This window comes from Astatotilapia calliptera, chromosome 3, assembly GCF_964374335.1.
Source record: "Astatotilapia calliptera chromosome 3, fAstCal68.1, whole genome shotgun sequence".
NCBI lineage: Eukaryota > Metazoa > Chordata > Actinopteri > Cichliformes > Cichlidae > Astatotilapia > Astatotilapia calliptera.
In genome coordinates, this window is record NC_137424.1 from 30,664,497 (window position 1) to 30,685,081 (window position 20,585).

The 20,585-nt window shown below is 40.2% G+C and overlaps 2 protein-coding genes across 3 annotated transcripts; both read right to left on the reverse strand.

Moving 5' to 3' along the window:
- Positions 1–1,462: 1,462 nt before the first annotated feature.
- LOC113011945 (protein amalgam-like) lies at positions 1,463–3,048 on the reverse strand. 2 transcript variants are annotated; one of them, XM_026151836.2, is made up of 5 exons: positions 2,924–3,048; positions 2,114–2,812; positions 1,904–2,020; positions 1,783–1,823; positions 1,463–1,655 (listed from the first exon to the last, which is right to left on the reverse strand). In XM_026151836.2, exons 1-5 carry the CDS (start codon positions 2,964–2,966, stop codon positions 1,530–1,532), a joined length of 1,026 nt encoding a protein of 341 aa, XP_026007621.2. In that variant the 5' UTR covers positions 2,967–3,048; the 3' UTR covers positions 1,463–1,529. The 2 variants fall into 2 exon arrangements, with proteins under 2 accessions (XP_026007621.2, XP_026007613.2); XM_026151828.2 differs by having other exon boundaries at positions 1,783–1,826.
- Positions 3,049–12,445: 9,397 nt separating this feature from the next.
- LOC145426231 (uncharacterized) lies at positions 12,446–19,437 on the reverse strand. Its single transcript, XM_080299827.1, has 4 exons — positions 18,636–19,437; positions 18,404–18,535; positions 18,269–18,315; positions 12,446–14,541 (listed from the first exon to the last, which is right to left on the reverse strand). Exons 1-4 carry the CDS (start codon positions 19,000–19,002, stop codon positions 14,410–14,412), a joined length of 678 nt encoding a protein of 225 aa, XP_080155953.1. The 5' UTR covers positions 19,003–19,437; the 3' UTR covers positions 12,446–14,409.
- Between the last annotated feature and the right edge of the window lie 1,148 nt (positions 19,438–20,585).

A 20,585-nucleotide genomic window follows, 5' to 3' on the forward strand; every position in this document is an offset into this window, starting at 1 on the left:
TTCAAACATCTTATTCATTTAAAAACAGATCATTTGTAATGATGGTAACGATTACCTATAATATCTCTGACAGAAGTTAGGTATTTCAAATTAGGAGACTATGGAAATTACTTCACTTTTGAAGTGGCCATGGAAGAATTGCATTATTTTGTTCTTTTTCTAAACTATTGAAAGTTGCTGCTTTATGTGGAAATACTATTTCTGAGGAATCTTGTCACAGTAACAAGGAGGTTGCTCGGTGCATGAATGGAAGCCCCCAGCAGACGAGGCCTACTTTAGAGTAACTAAAGGAGAGTTCAGGGTTACATGTTCCAGCTATATACTTTATCAAAAAGGAACATTTTAAGCCTAACCTTGAGAACCTAAAGTAGAGAGGTTGTCCCTCTCCTGAATCCAAAGTGGGAGCTGGTTCCACAGATGAGAGGCCTGTCCCAACAGCCCCAAGTGGTCACGGCAGATCACTAGCTGTCCCTGAGCCTGGTTCTATTGCGGGTTTCTTCTCATTAAAAGGAAGTTTGAGCACTTAGCAACAACTAAGTGCTTGTTCAAAGGTGGTTGTCGTTGGGGTTTTGTCTGTATTATTGCAGAGGCTTAGACCTTACAATAAAGGGCCTTGATGTGGCTGTTGTTGTGATTTGGCACTATATAAATAAAACTGAACTGATTTGAAAAAGTAAGCCTGCAGTCTGAGAGCAAACTGTTGTACTGGGTCGAGATGCTACTGTTACCCACCATTTAGTTTGAAATGTTAGAAACATAAAACATGTTTTTGTTTTGTTTTAATGAATTCACTCAGTTCATTGCAAATAATGCAGGGCCACAACTCTGGCTCTGGGTTTTATTTTTTAATATTTTATGTATTTTACAAAAACAACTAAGCAGCAGATAACTTTAAACTATAATGACTTTCCTAAAAAGTGAAGCTTTGGGTCAAGCTTCTGTACTTTTAGGGAACTGAAACTGTTCAGCAGTTATGGATGACTGCTGTTTTTACAAAGGAGCAGCTTCCTGTGCAGCAAGAAATGCATTCACACAGTTGAAGCTGAAGGTATGTAAAAGAAATCCATCTCCTTCAATCTTTTTTTCATAATCGTAGTTTATTGCCGATTGCTTTTAGTTTTTCACGTACACAGCAGGTCTTGTGAGAGTGGGCTTGCAAACATGAGAGGTTATGTGGCCAGGGGGCAACAGCCGGGTCTTCCTGTGTTTAAGCTCTCGTAGGACTTGTGTTTCCACCAGTGGAAACTTATACTCTGTCGCTCACATCACCTTGACCACAGAAGTGAAAGGTAAACAGTGAGAACTTACTGTAGCTGTGACCTGCATTTACGAAGGTATTAATAGATCGTGGGGGGGTTATATGCTTCTCTACACTACATTTGGGTTCAGTTTGATAGTCTATGTATAACAATGCTGAGCTATGTGATTTTGCTGAGCTCACAAAAGTCATTAGTCATCCAGCTGGTACATACAAAATATATTTTATTTTACATGATTTTACATTTGGCAGTGTGTATCTTTGCATTCATTCACACTTTTCTGCTCTTTACTCTAGAGTACACACAAATATTATCCAAGTTTTCTTCTTGACGATGTTGTTTACTGCTCCTCTTCAGACTCAGAGCTGCATAGTGGAGGCTGTCTGCATCTTGGCTCTGTTAGTGACGGACAAATGGGGGGATTGTGTTAAAATATAACTGGAAACATATCATATCTAATATAAATATAGCATCTGCTTCTATTAAAAACATGTGAGCAGATTATATAGGCTTTTTCACCTACCACTGCATCTGAGACTGTACAGGTTTGATGAGGAACAGCTCCTGCTAATCAAAGAAAGTAAATAAGCATGCTAGTCACATAGTTAGAGGATTATTATCATTAGAGATGGCAGAGACCTCACCTTTGCAGACAGAGCACAGGTTTTTCCTAAGCTTGCACATGATGAAAGCCAAGACAAAGAGCACAATAAAGGAACCTCCTAATGCCGCGCTCAGGAGATAAACTAAGACAGGGGAACCTAACACACACACAAAACAGATGTTACACAGTCGGTGTTTCACAGATTGCTTGAAACAGTAGTATGAAGTCACCCTCCTGCAGTATCACCTACCTGCAATCTCAACCTTTGTTCCATTTCCAAAAATAATCTCTCCACAGGAGGCCAAAGCACAGTAGTAGATCCCAGCATCAGCAGAGCTCACTGACTTTATTGCAAGATTTAAAGTGCAATTTCTCCTGTGAGGTGTTTCCTGTGAGATGTCTGCACACACGTGTCCCTCGCTGGGATACATGACTGTAGACTGAGAAGCTCCATGCCTGAACCAGTAAAGGTTCAGCTCTCCTGCACATGGTTCAGCTTCCACTGTACAGGTCAAGTTCAAAGAGTCCCCCAAGCGAAGCGGCTTCAACGTTGGCTGGTCTATTGCAGATCCAATGCTGGTCGCTGGTGATTTGACATGAAGGAAAACTCCTTGTCCAAATTCAATAGCGTTAAAGACTAAAACCCCACAGTAATACGTCCCTGAATCTGACAGGCTGAGGTTTGTGATTTTGAGATATTCTTTTTTACCTTCTACAAGGACTTTAAACCTGTCTTTATACTGTGCATAGATATCAGCTTCTGGGCTGTGCTTCATCCGAGTTGATATGATGTTAGGTTTGCCACCCAGGCTTTGCTGGTACCAAGAAAGGAAAGTTACAGCATCATCTTGACAAACGCATGTTATTGTTACATTCTCCCCGACTTTAGCAATCTTGATTCCACTCTCCTGAATTACACTTGAGGTCTTGTGAGCAGCTAGCACCTGACCTGGACAGAAGTGCATACAATTGTTTTAATTATATCTTTAACATCTCATCAGTCTCTTTAGAATTTACATCCTTGAAAAAAGAAACTGTGAAAAAAATGCAAAATACTCACAGATTTTATAGAGAATTGCAAGAAAAACACAAAGAGGCATCATCTCTGAAGCTCTGCAGTATGTATCGTGTGCCTTTACGGACGCACCCAACTCTTATAGGAGACGAAGACTGATCGTGATTGGCTAAGCTCAATGGTTGGTTTTCAATTCAGAACTACAGTTTGTTTCTTTCCAAAAGATCAGACTGATCAGGTGACTGGAGGTGTGATTGGGGTCAAGTCTTTTTTGGTGACATCATTGTTGCTGTGTTTGTATTTGTTCTGCAACACATCTAGGGTGTTTTTTAATATCTGATCTATAGATGTATTTTTAAGTCACAACACAATTTTTCATAGTTGCATGAATTTGTATGGGGAGGTGTGTTTAAACAGTTACGTGGGTTAAGAGGGAGTGTTAGTGGGGGGAGACAGAAAGTAACGCAGAAATCAGGTCAAGAAGTTTAAACCATCTAAAGCGAATACTGACATGTTATGGTTAATGGCAAAATTGTCTATGCTGTGATCCAGTTAATGAGCATAAGGGCGGAATTCACATTTGTTCCTGTACTTGTAGACATTTTAAAAATCTCAGATTTATATGGTCATATGTGAAGAAATTGGTGTACAGATGTTTTCCGGATTGACAATGGTTGGAGTGTTTGGCGATAATTTGTGGACAACCTGAAAAATGAAGCTAACTTGGAAGTGACAAAAACTGCAGTTCCCCTGGGAACCATCTGAGGCTGTCTGAAAGTATTTCAAATTGAAAAGTGATTAAAAATGACTTTTAGGTTGCTCCTGGGTCTCCAACTCAGCATTTTGAGTTTGTTCTGGACTTTTCAGCTACATCGTAGTTCTTGTTATATTCTTATTTATAGTTCTTGGTTTCTTGTCTCATTATGTTAGTTCCCTTTTGTGTGCAGTTTGTGCTAGTTTCATCTCTGTGACTTGTAATCAGCGTCTCCTGTGTGAGTCAGTGTTGTCTCCATGTTTGTTACTGTTTTTAGCTCACCAGTTGTGACCCCGTGTCTGTCTGGCCTCTCTGTGCCCTGTCTTTGTGGTTGTCTGGTTTTCCCTGTTCTTTCTGTCAAGTTCATAAATATTTAATCTTGGTTCCTGTGTTAATCTCTTCCTGTTCCTGTAGTCATCTCTTTGTGTTTCGTCCTTTTGTGTCCTCTTGAAGTTTGTCATCTCTACATGTTTGTTTACATCTTGTCAGCTAGTACCTACCCTGCTCTATCAGTTTTTCTTTTCCTGTTTGTTTTCTGCCAGTTGCCAGCTAATAAAGCTGAGCTTTGAGTTTAATTCTGCCTGCTGAGACCTACATCTGGGTCTGATCTTAGTCAGCCACATGCCTGTTTCATAACACTTGGATTTGACTTGGACTTGTCTGCCCACACAAAGAAAGGTATTCCTAAACTATATTGATGAAAGTATTCCCTCACCCACTCAGAACATTAAATTCAGGTGTTCCAATCACTTCCATGGCTACAGGTGTATAAAATCGAGAACCTATACATGCAAAATGTTTCTACAATCATTTATGAAAGAACTGGTCGTTCTCAGATTTCCAGCATGGTACAGTGATAGAATATCGGCAACAAGACCAGTCATGAAATGTCTTTGCTACAGTAAAGTGTTTTAAAAAAGCAGGACTGGTTGGGAATGACAGCAACTCATAAATGAAGTGTTAGGTCACATAAAACCACAGAGTTGAGTAGGCGCATAGTGCGCAAATGTCACCAACTCTCTGTAGAGTCAATCACTACAGACCTCCAAGCTCCACGTGGCCTTCAGATTAGCTCAAGAACTGTGCATAGAGAGCTTCATGGAATGGGTTTTCATGGTCAAGCTTCATCCAAAACTTACATTACAAAGCAAAACTCAAAGTGTCCGATGCAGCACTGGACTCTAGAGCACTGAAGCCGTGTTCTCATGCTTGTCTGTCTGGCAATCCAATGGGCGAGTTTGGGTTTGGTGGTTGCCAGGAGAACAGCGCTTGTCCAACTGTACTGTGCTAAGTGTAAAGCTTGGTGGAAAGGGGATTATGGTGTGGGTTGTATTTCAGGAGTTGGGCTTGGCCCCTTAGTTCCAGTGAAAGAAACTCATGGTGGTTCAGCATACCAAGACACTTTGGACAATTTCATGCTCCCAACTTTGTGGGAAGTTTGGTGTGGAAGAACTTAAGTGGGCTGAGTCCCTACCTCAACCTGATGGTTGGTTTGATTACACAGCGAGGTTTAACGTAACATTGCTTTTGCAACGCTTGTTTATTTCCTGTAGTTTCACAGGTTCTGTGCACATATGTTTGGTCAAAGATCGCACTCTGTGGGTGGACAGGGCAGTGACAACTGGAGGAGAGACAGATGCTGCTGTGTTTTTCTTTTCTTTTTCTTTTTTTTGCTGACAGATGTTGATTTCACTTCATGCCACTGCAATAAAATGAACTCTGATGTTGAACTTCTACAACTGTGCCATCAGCAGCGTTCTGACGTATGGATTTCTAGTGTGGTTCCCCAGCTGCACCAAGGCCGATCAGCAAGCACTCCAGCGGGTGGTGAAAGAAGCTGGCAGAATTATTGGAACAAGTCTGCCAGAGATCAGTAATATCTTCCCCACTCGCTGTCTGAGGAGGGTGCACAGTATCCTGCGGGACCAACATCACCCTGCGCGCCACCTTTTCCATCTGCTGCCCTCAGGGAGAAGGTACAGGTCTATACAGGCCAGAACATCCAGACTGGCCAACAGCCTGTATCCACAGGCTGTGAGGCTCCTGAACACTCTGCCCCCCTCTCACGGACAATAACCATATCCAACTTCTTAATAGCAATGAACTGGTCTGCATTGGTGCATCATATCTTTATTCTCTTCCCCCTCCTGCCCCCCCCCCTCTTTCTTAAATAGATAACTATCATATCTGATATCATATCTCACAGTACAATAATATTGAATGGGTTGCATTGTTGTATTTTGTCATGTTTCTCAGGTCTTTGTCTGAATTTCTACGAACATTATTGCTAAGGATTGTCTTATTGCATTGGAGTCACACTGGGTTAAATATGTACACTTGGGTTTTAAGGGGTATTTATTATTTTCTTCTTTTTTTTGGGTTGTATGGAAGCCCCAAACGCAATTTCATTGTTCTTGACAATGACAATAAATAAATAAATACTAAATACTAAATACTAACTAGAAATTCATAGAAAATTGCAGGAAATGTGCATTATTCAACCCTCCACCCATCCATCCACTCACCCACCCGCCCACACACACACACACACACACACACACACACCATTGTTCTCTTCTTTTTTCTGGGTTGTTTCAGTTTTGTAATGAGTGGCAATGTACTTTCAAAAGGTGACAAAATATTCTGGTCCATTCCCACAAATGTTTTGGATGTCAACGTAAATGCACATGACTGTGAAGTCCAGACATTTCACCAGTAACTGGCAAGAGTACATTGAAGGTTCACTCTGACAAAAATGACTCAGGGTGCCAGATTAGAGCCCCTGGTAAAAGATTCCAATGCACACTTACATGCACTTACATGTTTTTGGTGGTGAAAAGGGAACAATCTTGACTGTTGTCAGGTATTTTTATCCATTTTCATACTTTTAGCTAACGTAGCATTTTCATTGGCTCCTTTCAGCTTCGCACTTGTCACATTTAGTTGCATTAGAACTTCACCAGGCAGAAGTAGACTACTGCGTGTGAATCATATAAGTCTTTTTGATCTTTGTGGTCAGGTACTGTTTTAAGAAAGCTGCGGTGAAACTTCTACGACTGTTGACTCAGAACAGATGCTGCTTTACTGACCAACAGTCTTCTCACTTTAACCCACACTTCCTGAGTAGTGCAAAGTGACAGTAAGCTGTGCAATGCTCACGGCTTCTTTGACAAGCCAGAGCTACAATGGAAACATTTTGTTGTCGTTCTTTTACGAACAGTTGAGAGGAAGTCGTGTTGCAGGTTAAAAGCGACAACTTAAGGACCACTGGTAATGAAGAGAAAAGGTGTTTAGGTAATTTTGGCTTGGTGGACAAGACTTTTTCTTTCTCTCAGTTGTCATTTTATTGTCTTCTGTTCTCATGTTGAACTTCTCCAAAAAGCATGGCCAGATGACATTTTTCCACTTGGGTCATCTGGCCATGAAGTCTTTATTTTTCCAGTCAGTTCACAAAAAATCCAAAGCAGCATACTTTATTTAAATAAACTGCAAACATGTTATTATGTATTTTCCAATTCCTTTCACTTAGAGTGAGCAGGGTTAAAACAGAGATATTAAGAAGTTGCTCTTTGAAGCTATAGGTTTAGACGGCCAATGCAGTAAGAAAAAAGAAATGAGCGGATGTTTTGTGTATTTGGCTCTTCCGTGTTCAAATCATAAAAACCAAAGTGTAGCTGATGTAATTATGCTTATTCTCTGCCTTCAGTTTTAAAGGGTGCATGTAAATAGATGAACATGTGCAGTTTAAAAGCTCCAATTTTTTATTGGGACTGTGTTAAAGTAGCTTTGTGTGAATATACTTTAAAATTATTGAATACTGAGCCTTGGTGAGACCACCCTCAGTTCATCCTCTGGTAGAAACAAGCTGTTTTAGCTCCTCCCGCTTTAAGGGTACCCGCCCTTTAAACAAACTCTTCTGATTGGCAGCCTGTTGAGCAGCATGTAGGTGGTGCTTCTGCGCTTGCAGCCAGAGATGTGTGGCTGAGATGACCATATAAAGAATAATCTCTCACAGTCACTCTCACTTGCTGTACACAGATAGAAGAGTAGAAAAACACAACAGTAATGGATTGTTTTGTTTCGTGACTTTAAACTTTGGCTGTGTTGAAATCCTCGTATAAGCATGTCTTGCCACTTGGTAGTTATTGTGAAACAATTTGGTATTTTTTTAAAGCGTTGAATTCTGATGGTCATTTGAATATAAAAATCATATAGCATCATCAGTCAAACCAGATTTTAAAAAGTAGAAATGACACAACAGAATATAGGGGAAAGCACAGTAGGTACATGAGGCTTGGTCAGCAAACTTATTTTGTAGTTTTTTGTTCATATATTTGCAGTACTTGCCGAGTTTCAGTAGACCCAGAGAAAGCTAGAAGCTATCGTGGTTTCCTAAAACAATATTAACTCATCATTTACCAAAATGTTTTAAAACCATCAAAAACTATGAATGTAGACTGAATCCATATTCCAAATAGGTCAAAAACACTGTGAACACCACAATGGGGAGGAGTATGTATGTTTTTCCACTGTGCTTCAAGAAGTAAATTCAGGTCACTCGGGGGCATTTCCATTATCACAGTACATATGCGTGCCTGCACTGCTGGGCAAATATCTCATTTAGTGGCCCACACTTAAAGCATTTTGCTTAAATTAGTTTGTGAAAAAGGATCAAAAACAGGAATATGGTAGCAACTTAAAACCAAATGAAATGTTTTTTGCAAAATAAATTAAAATAATTATAAAAAAAAACATGGTAACAGAGAACAGAAAGTAGAGCCAGGCCCCTACAAACCTTATCATATTGCTCCTCCTCCTTCCTCTATATATTCAAACAGGTTCAGCTCTGCATCACTTCACTACTGTTTTTTCTTTGTGACTTGACTGTGGGGAGGTTTTGAACTTATTAATAGACATAAGTGTCAAAGCATACGTGAGAAGGAGAAGTGACAGGTCACAACTGTTACTGTGAAGCAACTGGAACAAACAAACAGCATAAAAAAACAACCACATAGACATCCTGTCAGGACGGAGGAGCGGTGGGTTGTTTGTGTGGGGGGACTGGTGAAAAAACCGCTGGGCTTAAACTCGCTGTTAGATAGGTTGACCACAGTGGGAACTCAGTAGCGAGATGTGTTTTTGCATTTCTTATTACTCAGCCGGCTGAAAAACACATCCGTCTCAATAGGAAACAAGACCAAAGTTGAACAAACATCCACTCCTTACGACCCTCTGTTTGTTTGTTTGTTTGTTTGTTCTTTCTGGATAAATAACATGATGTCAAATGAAGTCATGACAGTCATATTTCATCATGGCACCAGGTTAAAAGCATAACTTCCTGACTTACTCACTTATGAAATTCCATAATTTCAGAAAAAAAGTAGCACTGTGCTCCAGCAGATTGCTCCACTGCTTCTTTGCTACCTTTCTTACACAATAAAGAAGAAAAGTGTTTGTTTTAAGACATCAGACGTTGTCATGATCGTGGGGTTTCGGGGGGTTGAACAAAGGGGGCAGCGAGTAGCTTTTTATGTCAGTCAACCACAACAACACATCTAAACACCTCACTGTGTGGGTGGATTGCTTTGTGTTTTGAACAAGACACGTCTCACAAACATCAGTCTTTGATATGTGGAGACAAGTATCTTGCCTTTGTGGTGAGCTTACCTGAAATAACATATATCTCACCACTTAGCTATCTAGTGGTCACGGCCACATCTAAGCGTTGTGTGATCGCTTGAGCAAAATGTTGATCTTTTCACAAGTTTACCAAAGCACAATAATGGTGGGCTACTGCCCTCTGCTGGTCTAAAGCGTAACTGATATTAAATTGCAGGGTCCACCCAGTTTACATATTAGTTTCTATCTGATATGTAAACTTTAAACTGATCTGTACTTCCATCCATTGTTTTAACATTTATTATGTGACTTTTGTTGCCATGATGCCAGGTCTCTCTTGGAAATGAGATTTTTAATCTCAGTGAGATTTTTACCTGGATAAATAAAGGACTAATAAATTAACCATTTTGTGCAAAAATAGTTTATATAGTTTTAATGGTTTAACAACTTTAATCTTTTATTATGCATTGCTGTGCTTTGATCTTAGCATATATATAGATTTAGATTCACAAATGCAAAGTTAGGTAAGGGTTAAAAGAACAAGAAAAAATAAAAAAGATTTAAAAAATTTTTTAAAAATAGATAAAATAAGGATAAAAAAATTAAAAATAATAATTAAAAAAGTACAAATAGGTAAGTGAAGACAAGTGTGGTATGCAGATGCCGATGTAGAGTCTGATAGCAGTGGGGACGAAGGAGTTGTTGAGTCGGGATGTTCTAGATTTCACACTTCTGAACCTTGGTCTATGAAGGTGTAACCTATGTTGGGGGTGTGTGGGTTCTTTGAGGATGGAGGCAGCTCTCCTCTGCTCTGCAGAGAGGGCAGCGGAGTCCTGATAATCTTCTCCACAGTTGTTATCACTCCCTGCAGGCGTTTGCGGTCCATAGCAGTAGTGCTGCTGTATCATGAAGTGATGCAGCTGGTCAATGTGCTCTCCACAGTGCAGCTGTAGAAGCTGCAGAGGATCTTGGCCGACATACCAAATTGCCTCAGCCTGCTAAGGAAATACAGCCGATGTTCACCTTCAAATCAAAAGGTTTGCCTTTCTACTGAAACCAACATGGTTCATAGGGTGACACTTTCACTTTGAAGGTGAAATTCACTTGTCTGGTTTCAGCTTGGTGGTAAGCTAGTGAGTGGTGTTCAGTGTCCAGGTGAGGTCCTCACTGATGTGGATTCCCAGATATCAAAAGCTGCTCACCCTTTCCACTTCACGCTCCCGGATAAACAGCGGCTGGTGAGGCCTCCTCTTCTTCCTCGTGTCCACTATCATCTCCTTTGTCTTATCAGTGTGGAGGTTAAGGTTGTTGTCCTCACACCATGACCCCAGACCGGCCACCTCTCTCTTGTAGGCCACCTTGTCCCGTCCCGTGATGCGCCCGATCACTGCAGTGTCATCCGCAAACTTCAGTATGATGTTATCTTTGTTGGAGGCGACACAGTCGTGGGTGAACAGGGTACAGAGGTTGGGGCTGAGGAGGCAACCCTGTTGAACACCAATGTTTGTGGTAACGCTGGCTGAAGTCTTGTTGCCAGCCAAGAAAGTCTAAAAATTCTTTCCACACTATGCAGGAACTGAGTCCCTGTTGTCATGAGAAGAAGGGTTGGGGCCTAAACGCAAATCTCTCAGACAGACTAGCTGAGAAAGAGGAAAACAAACCCAAGAAAGGATTTAAAATAAAGTCTTAAGGCTTCAGCAACGGTCGGCAGAGGTTTTATGTAAGACACCAACACGTCTGAAAGGACTCACTAGCTTACCACCAAGCTGAAACCAGACAAGTAGAATGTTCACCTTTAAAGTGAAAGTTTCACCCTATGAACCATGTTGGTTTCAGTAGAAAGGCAAACCTTTTGATTTGAAGGTGAACATTCTCAGTTTTCAGTTTGTGGCACACTTTTCACTCTTTCTCTACTGATTAAGAAACTAGTTGGCAAGTGTTTGCAACCAAGTCAGCGTCTACTGTGCACACTAAGAGCAACTGTTTCTGCTTGTGACCATAGGTAGGTTAAAGTGCAGCACCATATACTTCCTGGCAATCATGAGGTCACTGGCAGACTGTAAATTTGGATCTCTGTGCTTTAGAAAATGAGGTCCCAGTGACTGCCAGCAACTACATACAGGATTCCAAAACACTGAAACATGTCTTTAGGGCTTTGTAACTGGGGCCAAAGAATCAACAGGGAGCACAGGGTGAACAGGACACTCCAACATACCGAGTGCCAATCACAGGAGGTTTTGGAAGGGAAATGTGGAACATAATCAGAGTAACTAAAATCAGACAAAAAGCCCACAATAAACAAGACATGAGTGTCAATAACTAACAAAATAACCACACAAATATGCTTATAAAGTGATAAAAAGTCATAGTGAGAAGAAATGTGATCCCCTAATAATCCTCTGATAATTGTGATAATTTTGTCATTCTTTTTCTAATCCTTTATGTGTAGAGTGCTACTTAAAAAAAGTAAAAGTAAAAGAGTAAGTCCAAAAAAAGTTTAACTTAAAAAAAAACAAAAACAAATTTAATCACTCAGATGGTCTAAAATTGAAAGTGATTCACATAAAAATAGCTGTTTCCTGTGGCACATGACGGAAACCCACATCCGTACGTGATTCTCGCCCAGAGATCATATTCAGCGAGTGTGTATTTTTTCTGTTTTTCTAACAGTCACTGTATAAAGGCCTGCATGTGTTGCGTTTAGGCAGGGGTGTCAAACATAAGGCCCGGGGGCAGGAATCAGCCTAGTAAAGACACCAATCTGTGCCACTGGATAGCTTCAGAAAATGTGAAGGCGTACACAGATTTAAAATGTCAAAACATTTTTACTAATTTAACAGCTTTATCCATATCAGTAACATTACATTCAGTGGTCGAATGTTTGTGGATGCTGGAGGCATTTCCGCTCTTTGTTTTGATCATTGCTGAGGTCATTACTCAAAACTTAAAAAGTAATGCATTACATTACTTAATTACACGCAGGAGAAAGATGTTCTTTATGCTACTCGATAAGTTGCTTTCATGTTACTGTGTAAAATTATCTGAGAGTGTAAGAACCAAGAAGCAGGATCGATATGCAGGCAGACTAAGGATTCTGGGGAATTGGACTACTGGGAACCAGTTCTCTACAAGAACCGGTTCTCGATTCCCATCTCTTTTCATACTGCATACCAAGTAATTAACTAAAACAGAAACAATTAAAAGACAGATTTATTTTTTTTTATTAAAAAACAAACACATAGAAAGCACACATTTAACATGTAGTTTTACTGTTTGGGTTGCTTAATGTCAAAAATGGGCTGTATGTGGCCCACGATGTAAAATGAGTTTTACATCCCTGCATTTGGAGGACATTTGTCACATTTTTCTAATAGGGGTAATTCACAAGTACAATAAATATGGGGATTCAGCCAGTAGATAACTGACTTACCAACTTTTACTTAACTATTATTAATATCTGGTTTTCTTCCACACTATGAATATCTCCTGTCTTCCTCTCCACACCCCAACGTGACAGATGTCTGCCACTCTTTTAGCCTGGTTCTGCTGGAGGTTTCTTCCTGTTAAAAGGGAGTTTTTCCTTCCTACTGCTGCCAAAGCGCTTGTTTATAGGGAGTTGTCTGATCGTTGGGGTTGTCTCTGTATTAATTTAGGGTCTTTACCTTCCAATATAAAGCACTTTTTCTCTTTTTGCTTGCCTGCCATTAACTCTGCTCCCTTAGCTGAACAATAACGGAAAGTTAAACTTAATATTTCCCTGACACACATATGCAATGTGGAGCAAAGCCTCACAAAGTAAAAGAACAGATAAATTTAGAATAAAAACAAAGACACAAGACAAGCACCACAAAACCCTCAAACAAAATCTCTAGACCCTGGAATCTAGTAAGGTTTGTTTCAACATCAAGACTGTTTCTCTTAGTTTAGAAAAATAAAGTTCATATATACACTACAAGTCAAAAGTTTGGACACACCTCATTTAATGGTTTTTCTTTTTTCTTTTTTTCCCTTTTTTCACTGAAGGCACACTGAAGCAGCATGGCTACCACAGCATCCTGCAGCGATATGACATTTCATCTAGTTTGTGTTTAGCTGGACGATCATTTATTTTTCAACATGACAGTGATCCCAAACATACCTCCAGGCTGTGTGAGGGCTATTTGACCAAGAAGGAGAGTCAGTGCTGCGTCAGATGGCCTGGTCTCCACAGTCACATGACCTAAACCCAGTTGAGATGGTTTGGGATGAGATGTGAGAATGAAGGCAAAATAGCCAACAAGTGCTCAGCATCTCTGGGAACTCCTTCAAGACTGTTGGAAAAACATTTCAGGTGACGACCTCATGAAGCTCATAGAGAGAATGACAAGTGTGCAAAGCAGTAATCAAAGCAAGGGGTGGCTATTTTAAAGAATCTAAAATACAAAACATGTTTTGAGTTATTTCAAACTTTTTTTTTTACTTGTCCAACCTCTGGTAAAAAATTTATGCACAGCTTAAATGCTCACAAACAACTCAAACCCACAGGAAAAGTTTAAGAAGTGAAATTTAGTTGGGTCACCAAATGTAGGCTCATAAATTTTAACGTATATGCTGAGTTTCAGTAGAGTTAAGAGTTGAGTTAAGCTAGATTCCACTGTGATTTCACTCAGTGTGCACAAATGAATACTGTCTGAAAGTAGTTTTGTTCCAAAGACATGAAAGAGTGTACATCAAAATGTGTTTCCTGTAATAACTTTTTTCCTCTTTAAAATAGGCCAGGAACACTGAGTTGGCTACTCGTTCACCACTTTGGGCAGCAGTGGCATTGTGTGGTGAAACTGGGCGGTTTTGTTTTGGGGGGTTTTTTCCACTGTGTTATGAAAAAGTGAATTTAGGTCACTCAGCCACAAACAGTCCTGCCCCTAATGTCTGCACTGTTGCACTGTTGATCAAATAACTCATTTAGGTGCATTGCATTGGAAACATTTTTGCAATCCACCCACCCAACCCTCCATCCATCAGTACATCTTGAAATTTATTCCACTTGGAGCCTAATCCTCTTTTTTTTTTAAATAAACAACCAAAACTAATCGAACAACCTTCTTTGAGAAGTTAATATTAACCAACATCACAGATGTAGGAGAGACAGTGGCCATAATTTTGACTTGACTGAACAAAATCACTCCACGTGAGACGTTCTAATTGCAGAGTAGATTGGGTCGTTGACTGTGTCCTTTCTTTGTCTCCTACTTGTCTCAATCTTTTTCTTGAAATTCACAGTTGCATACTGCACAACAGCACAGTCTTCATTCTGTGGGAAATACAAAAGCCATATGATAGAATTTGTCCATATACAGTGCAATGCAAAAGTCTTCATCCACCCCTCATTTTTTATATTTTACTAGGAAAATGTGAAATGTGTGGAAATACAGTTTAAAAGACAACGGCAGGCTTTGCACAGTTCCAACAAGTTTGAACATTTTTGTATGGACACTCTAACCCTGTTCAACACAGCCTTAACTCTTAATCTTTTTTTGTAATTTATTTAGTAGTCTTCAGGAATAGTTCTCCAGAACTGAAGAACACAAAGCTCTTCTTTGAACGTTGGCTGGTTTTTATTCTGTTCTCTGTCAGGATGATCGGGGCTCTGGGGCCAGTTCATGACTGATAGCGTTCTACTGTTTCTTTTTCTATACATATAGGCTTTTACTGGACTAGCAGCATGTTTGGGATCATTATTATTAAAAATGAAATGGATTAAAATCTCAATCTACCTCTTTATTCAATCAGTTTTGACAAAATGCGCAACATCATTGGCTAAATGCAGCCCCAAACCATGACAGAATCTCCTCTGTGGTTGATAGATGGCTGTAGACATTCACTGTCATGTTTCTATCCTGACCTCCTCCATACATACTAACGATGATGTGAACTGACATTTTCTCATTTTGATTTTTCACTCCATAAAACCTGCTGTCAGTGGTATACTTCAGGTTTTTCTCATCTGATGGATTAACTGAAAGACCGGATGCATCTCTCAGGAGCTGTGTCAGGTCTTTGCTGGTGATTTTCTTATTTCTTAAGAACACGATTCTCATTTCCTACTCATGCATGCAAATATTTATAGACACGCTGTATTGAGATATACCAAGTATTTGGCTCACAGATCCTTTTGTCTTGTTGGTGCAAAGTTGCTATTTTATTTCTGTCACGCTGTGCTATCTTTGGCATATTTGGAAGCTTCAGCTAAAGAAATAGGAAGAAATTATGTGCTGTGCCTAAAGATATAATTTAATATTAGTTCATTGTCAGTTTTGGGGAGTAACGGAAATACAAGATATGAGTAACTATTCCGTTACAGTTACCGTTTAAAAAGGTGGTATTCAGAATGCAGTTACTTTGTTGAAATAAATAGATTATACGGAGGTCTTTTCCTGTTTCATATGTTAGGCTATGCTCTCTCTATTTTTGGTAATTCCACGTCGGTGGAAACCAAAACAAAACACGCATTAAGTGGCTCTAATGCTTGTGTCTCAGTCTCGCGGCCCATGTCAACTCTCGCATAATGATGTGAATAAATATTTTTAAAAAATATTATTTAAAAAAATGATTTAATATGAAGGCAATAGGTATAGTGTTACAGGCACAGCCCTAAACAGTGTAGCCTCATGGGCAGTGTAGTCCGTGCTGCTGGGAGAATGGACTGCTATACCCGTTATGTGTCTGTGAGCGAGGGAGGGAGAAAAAGGAAAACTACGAGCAGTCACCAACCAGAAAAGTGAGATGGAAGTGTGTAAATATAATGATAACCACTGCAGCCAAAAAGAGTGCCTGACGAGCCCAGTTGTAAGTAAGCTATTAAGACTCGACTGTACACTGTGTTTGTGTTTTCCTCCGAAACAACAAATTCCGTTGGTGCAGCCTTTCAACACCACTCTCTGTCTCAAACTTGACCCAGACAACAAAGTAAAGCTAGTTTTCGGTTACGAGCCCGACACGAAACCCGACATATTAGCTAGAGGTCCCTTTACTACGGTTCGGAGCCGCAGACCTGTTTTATATACGCGCGGAATAGTTTCTATCCGGGATCGCTGCAAAAAGTTCAGCCTCATCTAATACCCACCCTACTGTCAGTGGCGGTCCTAGCCTGTTTGGCGCCCTAGGCGAACACTCCCTCTTGCGCCCCTCCCCACACACACACATAAAACCATAAAACCATACCGAACTTCACCAGAGAAATATACACACTCACATATGAAGAGAGAGAGAGAGTATGCATAGTATGCAAACGGCTACCAAACAGCCATCATAATTCGTCATACAATGAAAACAGGAGAAATCAACAATTGACAATCACTAATTAATATTAAAATATGTAACATAATGTATTGTTTGGAGTTTAGTCTGTTACTGTTACCGTTTTTACCATTTCGTTTTGGAGCAACTGTAACCCACATTATTTCCTTAAGGATTTATAAAGTATTCTGACTCTGATTGTTTCAGGATGACCTGCCATTATCCAATGACACATCTGCTTACCTGTATCCTTTGCTCGTTTCTCCTCCTCTTCTTTTCTCTTTTTCCTAAACTGAGCACCTGATGGCTTTGAACTTTTCTTGTCCATCTTCCATTGGTTTTAATTTTGCACTCCAGTATGAACACCCATCCCCCAACTCGAGGATCACCACAACATAACCTAACAGGCCTACACCTTAGTTCACAGATTTGCTTTGTCTAAGGTGTATTTCTGGGATTTCACACAACCCAGGATTCAAATAATGAATACATTATGGTCTTGGAATTACATCATTATGAATGAAATGTGCTCTATTTGGAAGCAGCCGGCCCCCCTCCCCTTTCCACAGGTTGTGTGTGAGACTTTAAATCATCAAACTGTAAATTATAAATTGTTATTGATCCCTTTACCCCTAGTTTATTGTTTGTTTACTTGCACTGCTGTAACTGGAGCCTCGTCGTCTCGTCTCTCTAATTACTGGACTGTATGTAGCAGAGATGACAATAAAGTTTACTTTGACTTCAGCAGCAAGCAGGCGCCCCGAGGGCTCTCGCGCTCAGTTTACGTGTATAGAATTTCGAAAAAACATCGATGCAAATAAGTCTGCATCAGGATGTCTGGTGTTTTCGTGTTTGTTGGTTTGTTTTTATTTTGTTTTAATTTGGTTATTGGTTATTAGATGCTGCTCCAACCAGCCAGAGAATCCCCCGCCGCCCCGCCCTCTCCTCCCTGTGGAGCAAGCAGCAGGCGCACCTCGCAAACGGAGGGCGCCCTTACTCCCAGCAAATGGGCGGTAGAAAACCGATCGGTGCCTATGCCATTCCCAATATGCGCTGGCATGACGTCGGGGCAGCATGAATACGAGTAATTTTTTTTTATTTGTTTTGTTTTTTTGGGGTTGTTTTGCCGATGCCCATGATGTTGCCCCCCACCATGATGCCGCCCCAGGCAACCGCCCATGTCGCCCGTATCAAAAACCGCTACTGCCTACTGTTACTCATTTTACATTAAGATTTCAAAATCTAGTTGTTATTGGTATGGCGAGTATTCTTCAGTAATAGTAATAAATCACACAACAATAGGACATTCATGTAGTTGTAAAAAGCATGATAATATATTAAGTAATCCAAAGTATTCAGAATACGTTACTCTCATTGAGTAACGTAACGGAATACGTTACAAAATACATTTTGGGGCATGTATTCTGTATTCTGTAGTGGAATACATTTTAAAAGGGACCTTCCCAGCACTGTTCATTGTTAAGTTGCGTGTTATGTGTTGATACAGCACTGGTTCATCCCTTGATAATTATTCCCCACAGTGATCAGGCACTGGACTGAAAATGACTGAAAAAGCCATTCAAGTCCAAAGAAAAACTCTTGAGAAAGCCTGAAGAACTATTGCTCAAGACCATTTAACAAATGACCACAAAGTCTAGCTGCTTTGAAAATGTAATGTGAAAATGTAAGAAATCAGAGGTGTTTCAAGACTTACTGTACTGTGCTTTTTCTCATTTACTAACCTCACAGTTCGCAGTGTATTCTGAAGTATTAGGCTGTTGAAGTGACCCTTATGAAAGAAATAGAAAGGAAAGAGAAATTTAACTGCTGACATGTTTTATAGTCATCAGAGTGCTTTTATGATAGGCAATAGTTACCTTTAGAAGGACACTTTTTTCTCTGGACTATTTTGCAGAGGGTACCACAGAAGATTACATTGAAAATAACTGAGACAACCAGAGCTGCAACCACAGTCTTAACCAAGACGGGGACAGCTTTGTCCTGTTTCACTGCAAAGACATAGAAAGCAACGTAGAGTAAGCAAAAGAGGAAAATAAGAGGGTGAAAGAAACTATAATAGGTTTCAGTTTTAACACATATGTTCCTCACCTACGACATCCAGCCTCGTGCCTTTCCCAACAAGCACCTCGCTGCATGAAGCCACAGCACAGTAGTACGTCCCGACATCAGACCGGCTCACGTTCTTCTTTGTGAAGCTGTAAACGCATCTCTGTGCAGAGCACCTGGACTCAGACCTCTTCGCACACTGGCTGCTGCTATTTGTGTGGCTGTACATGATTCCCAAGTGAGAATCTACTGTATCCTTTTTGAACCAGTAAACGTTGTCTTCTTCGGCACTGGATCCTTTGAGCAGCGTGCAGTTCAGTGTCACCGAGTCTCCTTGTTGCACAGAGTTTGATTCTGGCTGCTTTAGGAAAGTCCTGTGACTGGGCTCTGAAAAAGTGTTAAAACACATGTTAAAATAGGAAGTGCAAGAAAAAAAAGCAGATTTGTTTTTATATTGTTAATATTCCCAAATCTTAAAAACTTTCCACATTACCTCTCAGGACCAAAAACGTTCCGTCGTCAAATTTAGTGACTGAGATGCTGGTCTGTCCACAGTAGTACATGGCCGAGTCAGAATCCTGAACATTAAAAATGTTCAGACGATAGAAATCTTCTCCACTATCAACTGAAATGCGTTGATTGTTTTTAAACCCGGGGTGGAAGCTGTTGGAGTTGAGTAAATGTTTGTAGAAAGAGGATATGACTCGAGGTGACTCTCCTATGACTTGCTTGTACCAGGAGAGATATTTGGCCCTGGAGGCAAAGGAGCAATGAAAAGTCACATTATCTCCAAGGTTAGCGTAGAGGAGCGCACCATCTGGAACACAAATCAAGATTAGTTAGAGACTCCACAAACACAAGATAGAGAGATTTAAGGCAATTGCAACTCATTTACAGCATAAATGAATAAAAAGTGAGTGTGAAGGACTTACAGGCTCTAAAGAGAGGAACCAGGAGCACGTAAAACCTGAGCATCCTTTACTCTCACTTCACTGTTCAACCTCTTCCAGCACGAGTGCAGTTTGAACAAAGGAGCCACAGAGAGAAGTTACAACCTCAGCAGAAAAGGTGTAGACGTAACAGAGGTGTGGGTGTCAGTGCTCATCCACAGAAGGAAGTCAAAAACTCTGAGCTGACCTTTTTCTTAATGAGAAATAAAAGTACATGCATATATCCATATGCGTTGTGTACATACTTAATTCACACATCCTGAATCCAAACTGCACTTTTATCAGCTTCTCCATCAAACACCTGCTTCTGCTTGAACTGCGTTGCTGTCTTTATGGTGTAGATGGTTTTTCACAGCTATAGAAGCACACAAAGCCCACTGCAGTGACGTTTGTGTGCTTTGACTTTGCATCCCCGTGTGATGCATTTGATGCTTCTTCTTCCTTTGATGACTGCTCTGCATTTGACCTGAAGAGGGCAGCAAAGAACTGTATTATCCTCACTGCTGATGTTCCCCCCCCCCCCCCCCCCCCCCACACACACACACACATGATCTAAGATTTCTTGATGAGTCACTTTGTTTGTATTCTGGTTCTCAAACTTTTAAGTGGTTCACAAAGTGAAACAGTGATTCAAAGCAAAAAATATCTAACTCTCAAGATTAGTTAGAGGTTGAGAGAAAGTGCACAACATTTCAAACATTCCTAAATGCATTTTATTTGCATTTTACAGATGTGGAATATCAGCATTATATTTGTTTTCATTTCTAAGTCCCCCTGAGATGTAAGTCATCTAATTTTTAGTGTTTTAAAGCAGCGGTCCCCAACCCCCAGAAAAAAAAAAGGTTGGAAGCTGCTGTTTTAAAGAACGAAAAAGGATTATTAATTATTATTGCATATTTTATTTATGTTGATGACTGACTCAGATTACCTATTTTAAAGAAAACTGTATTTATTATAGTGAGTGACAATAAGGGAGCAATGTAACAGACTGATATTACACCCACACACAGCAGTAGTAAAACTGTTGCTGTCAGAGCACAGA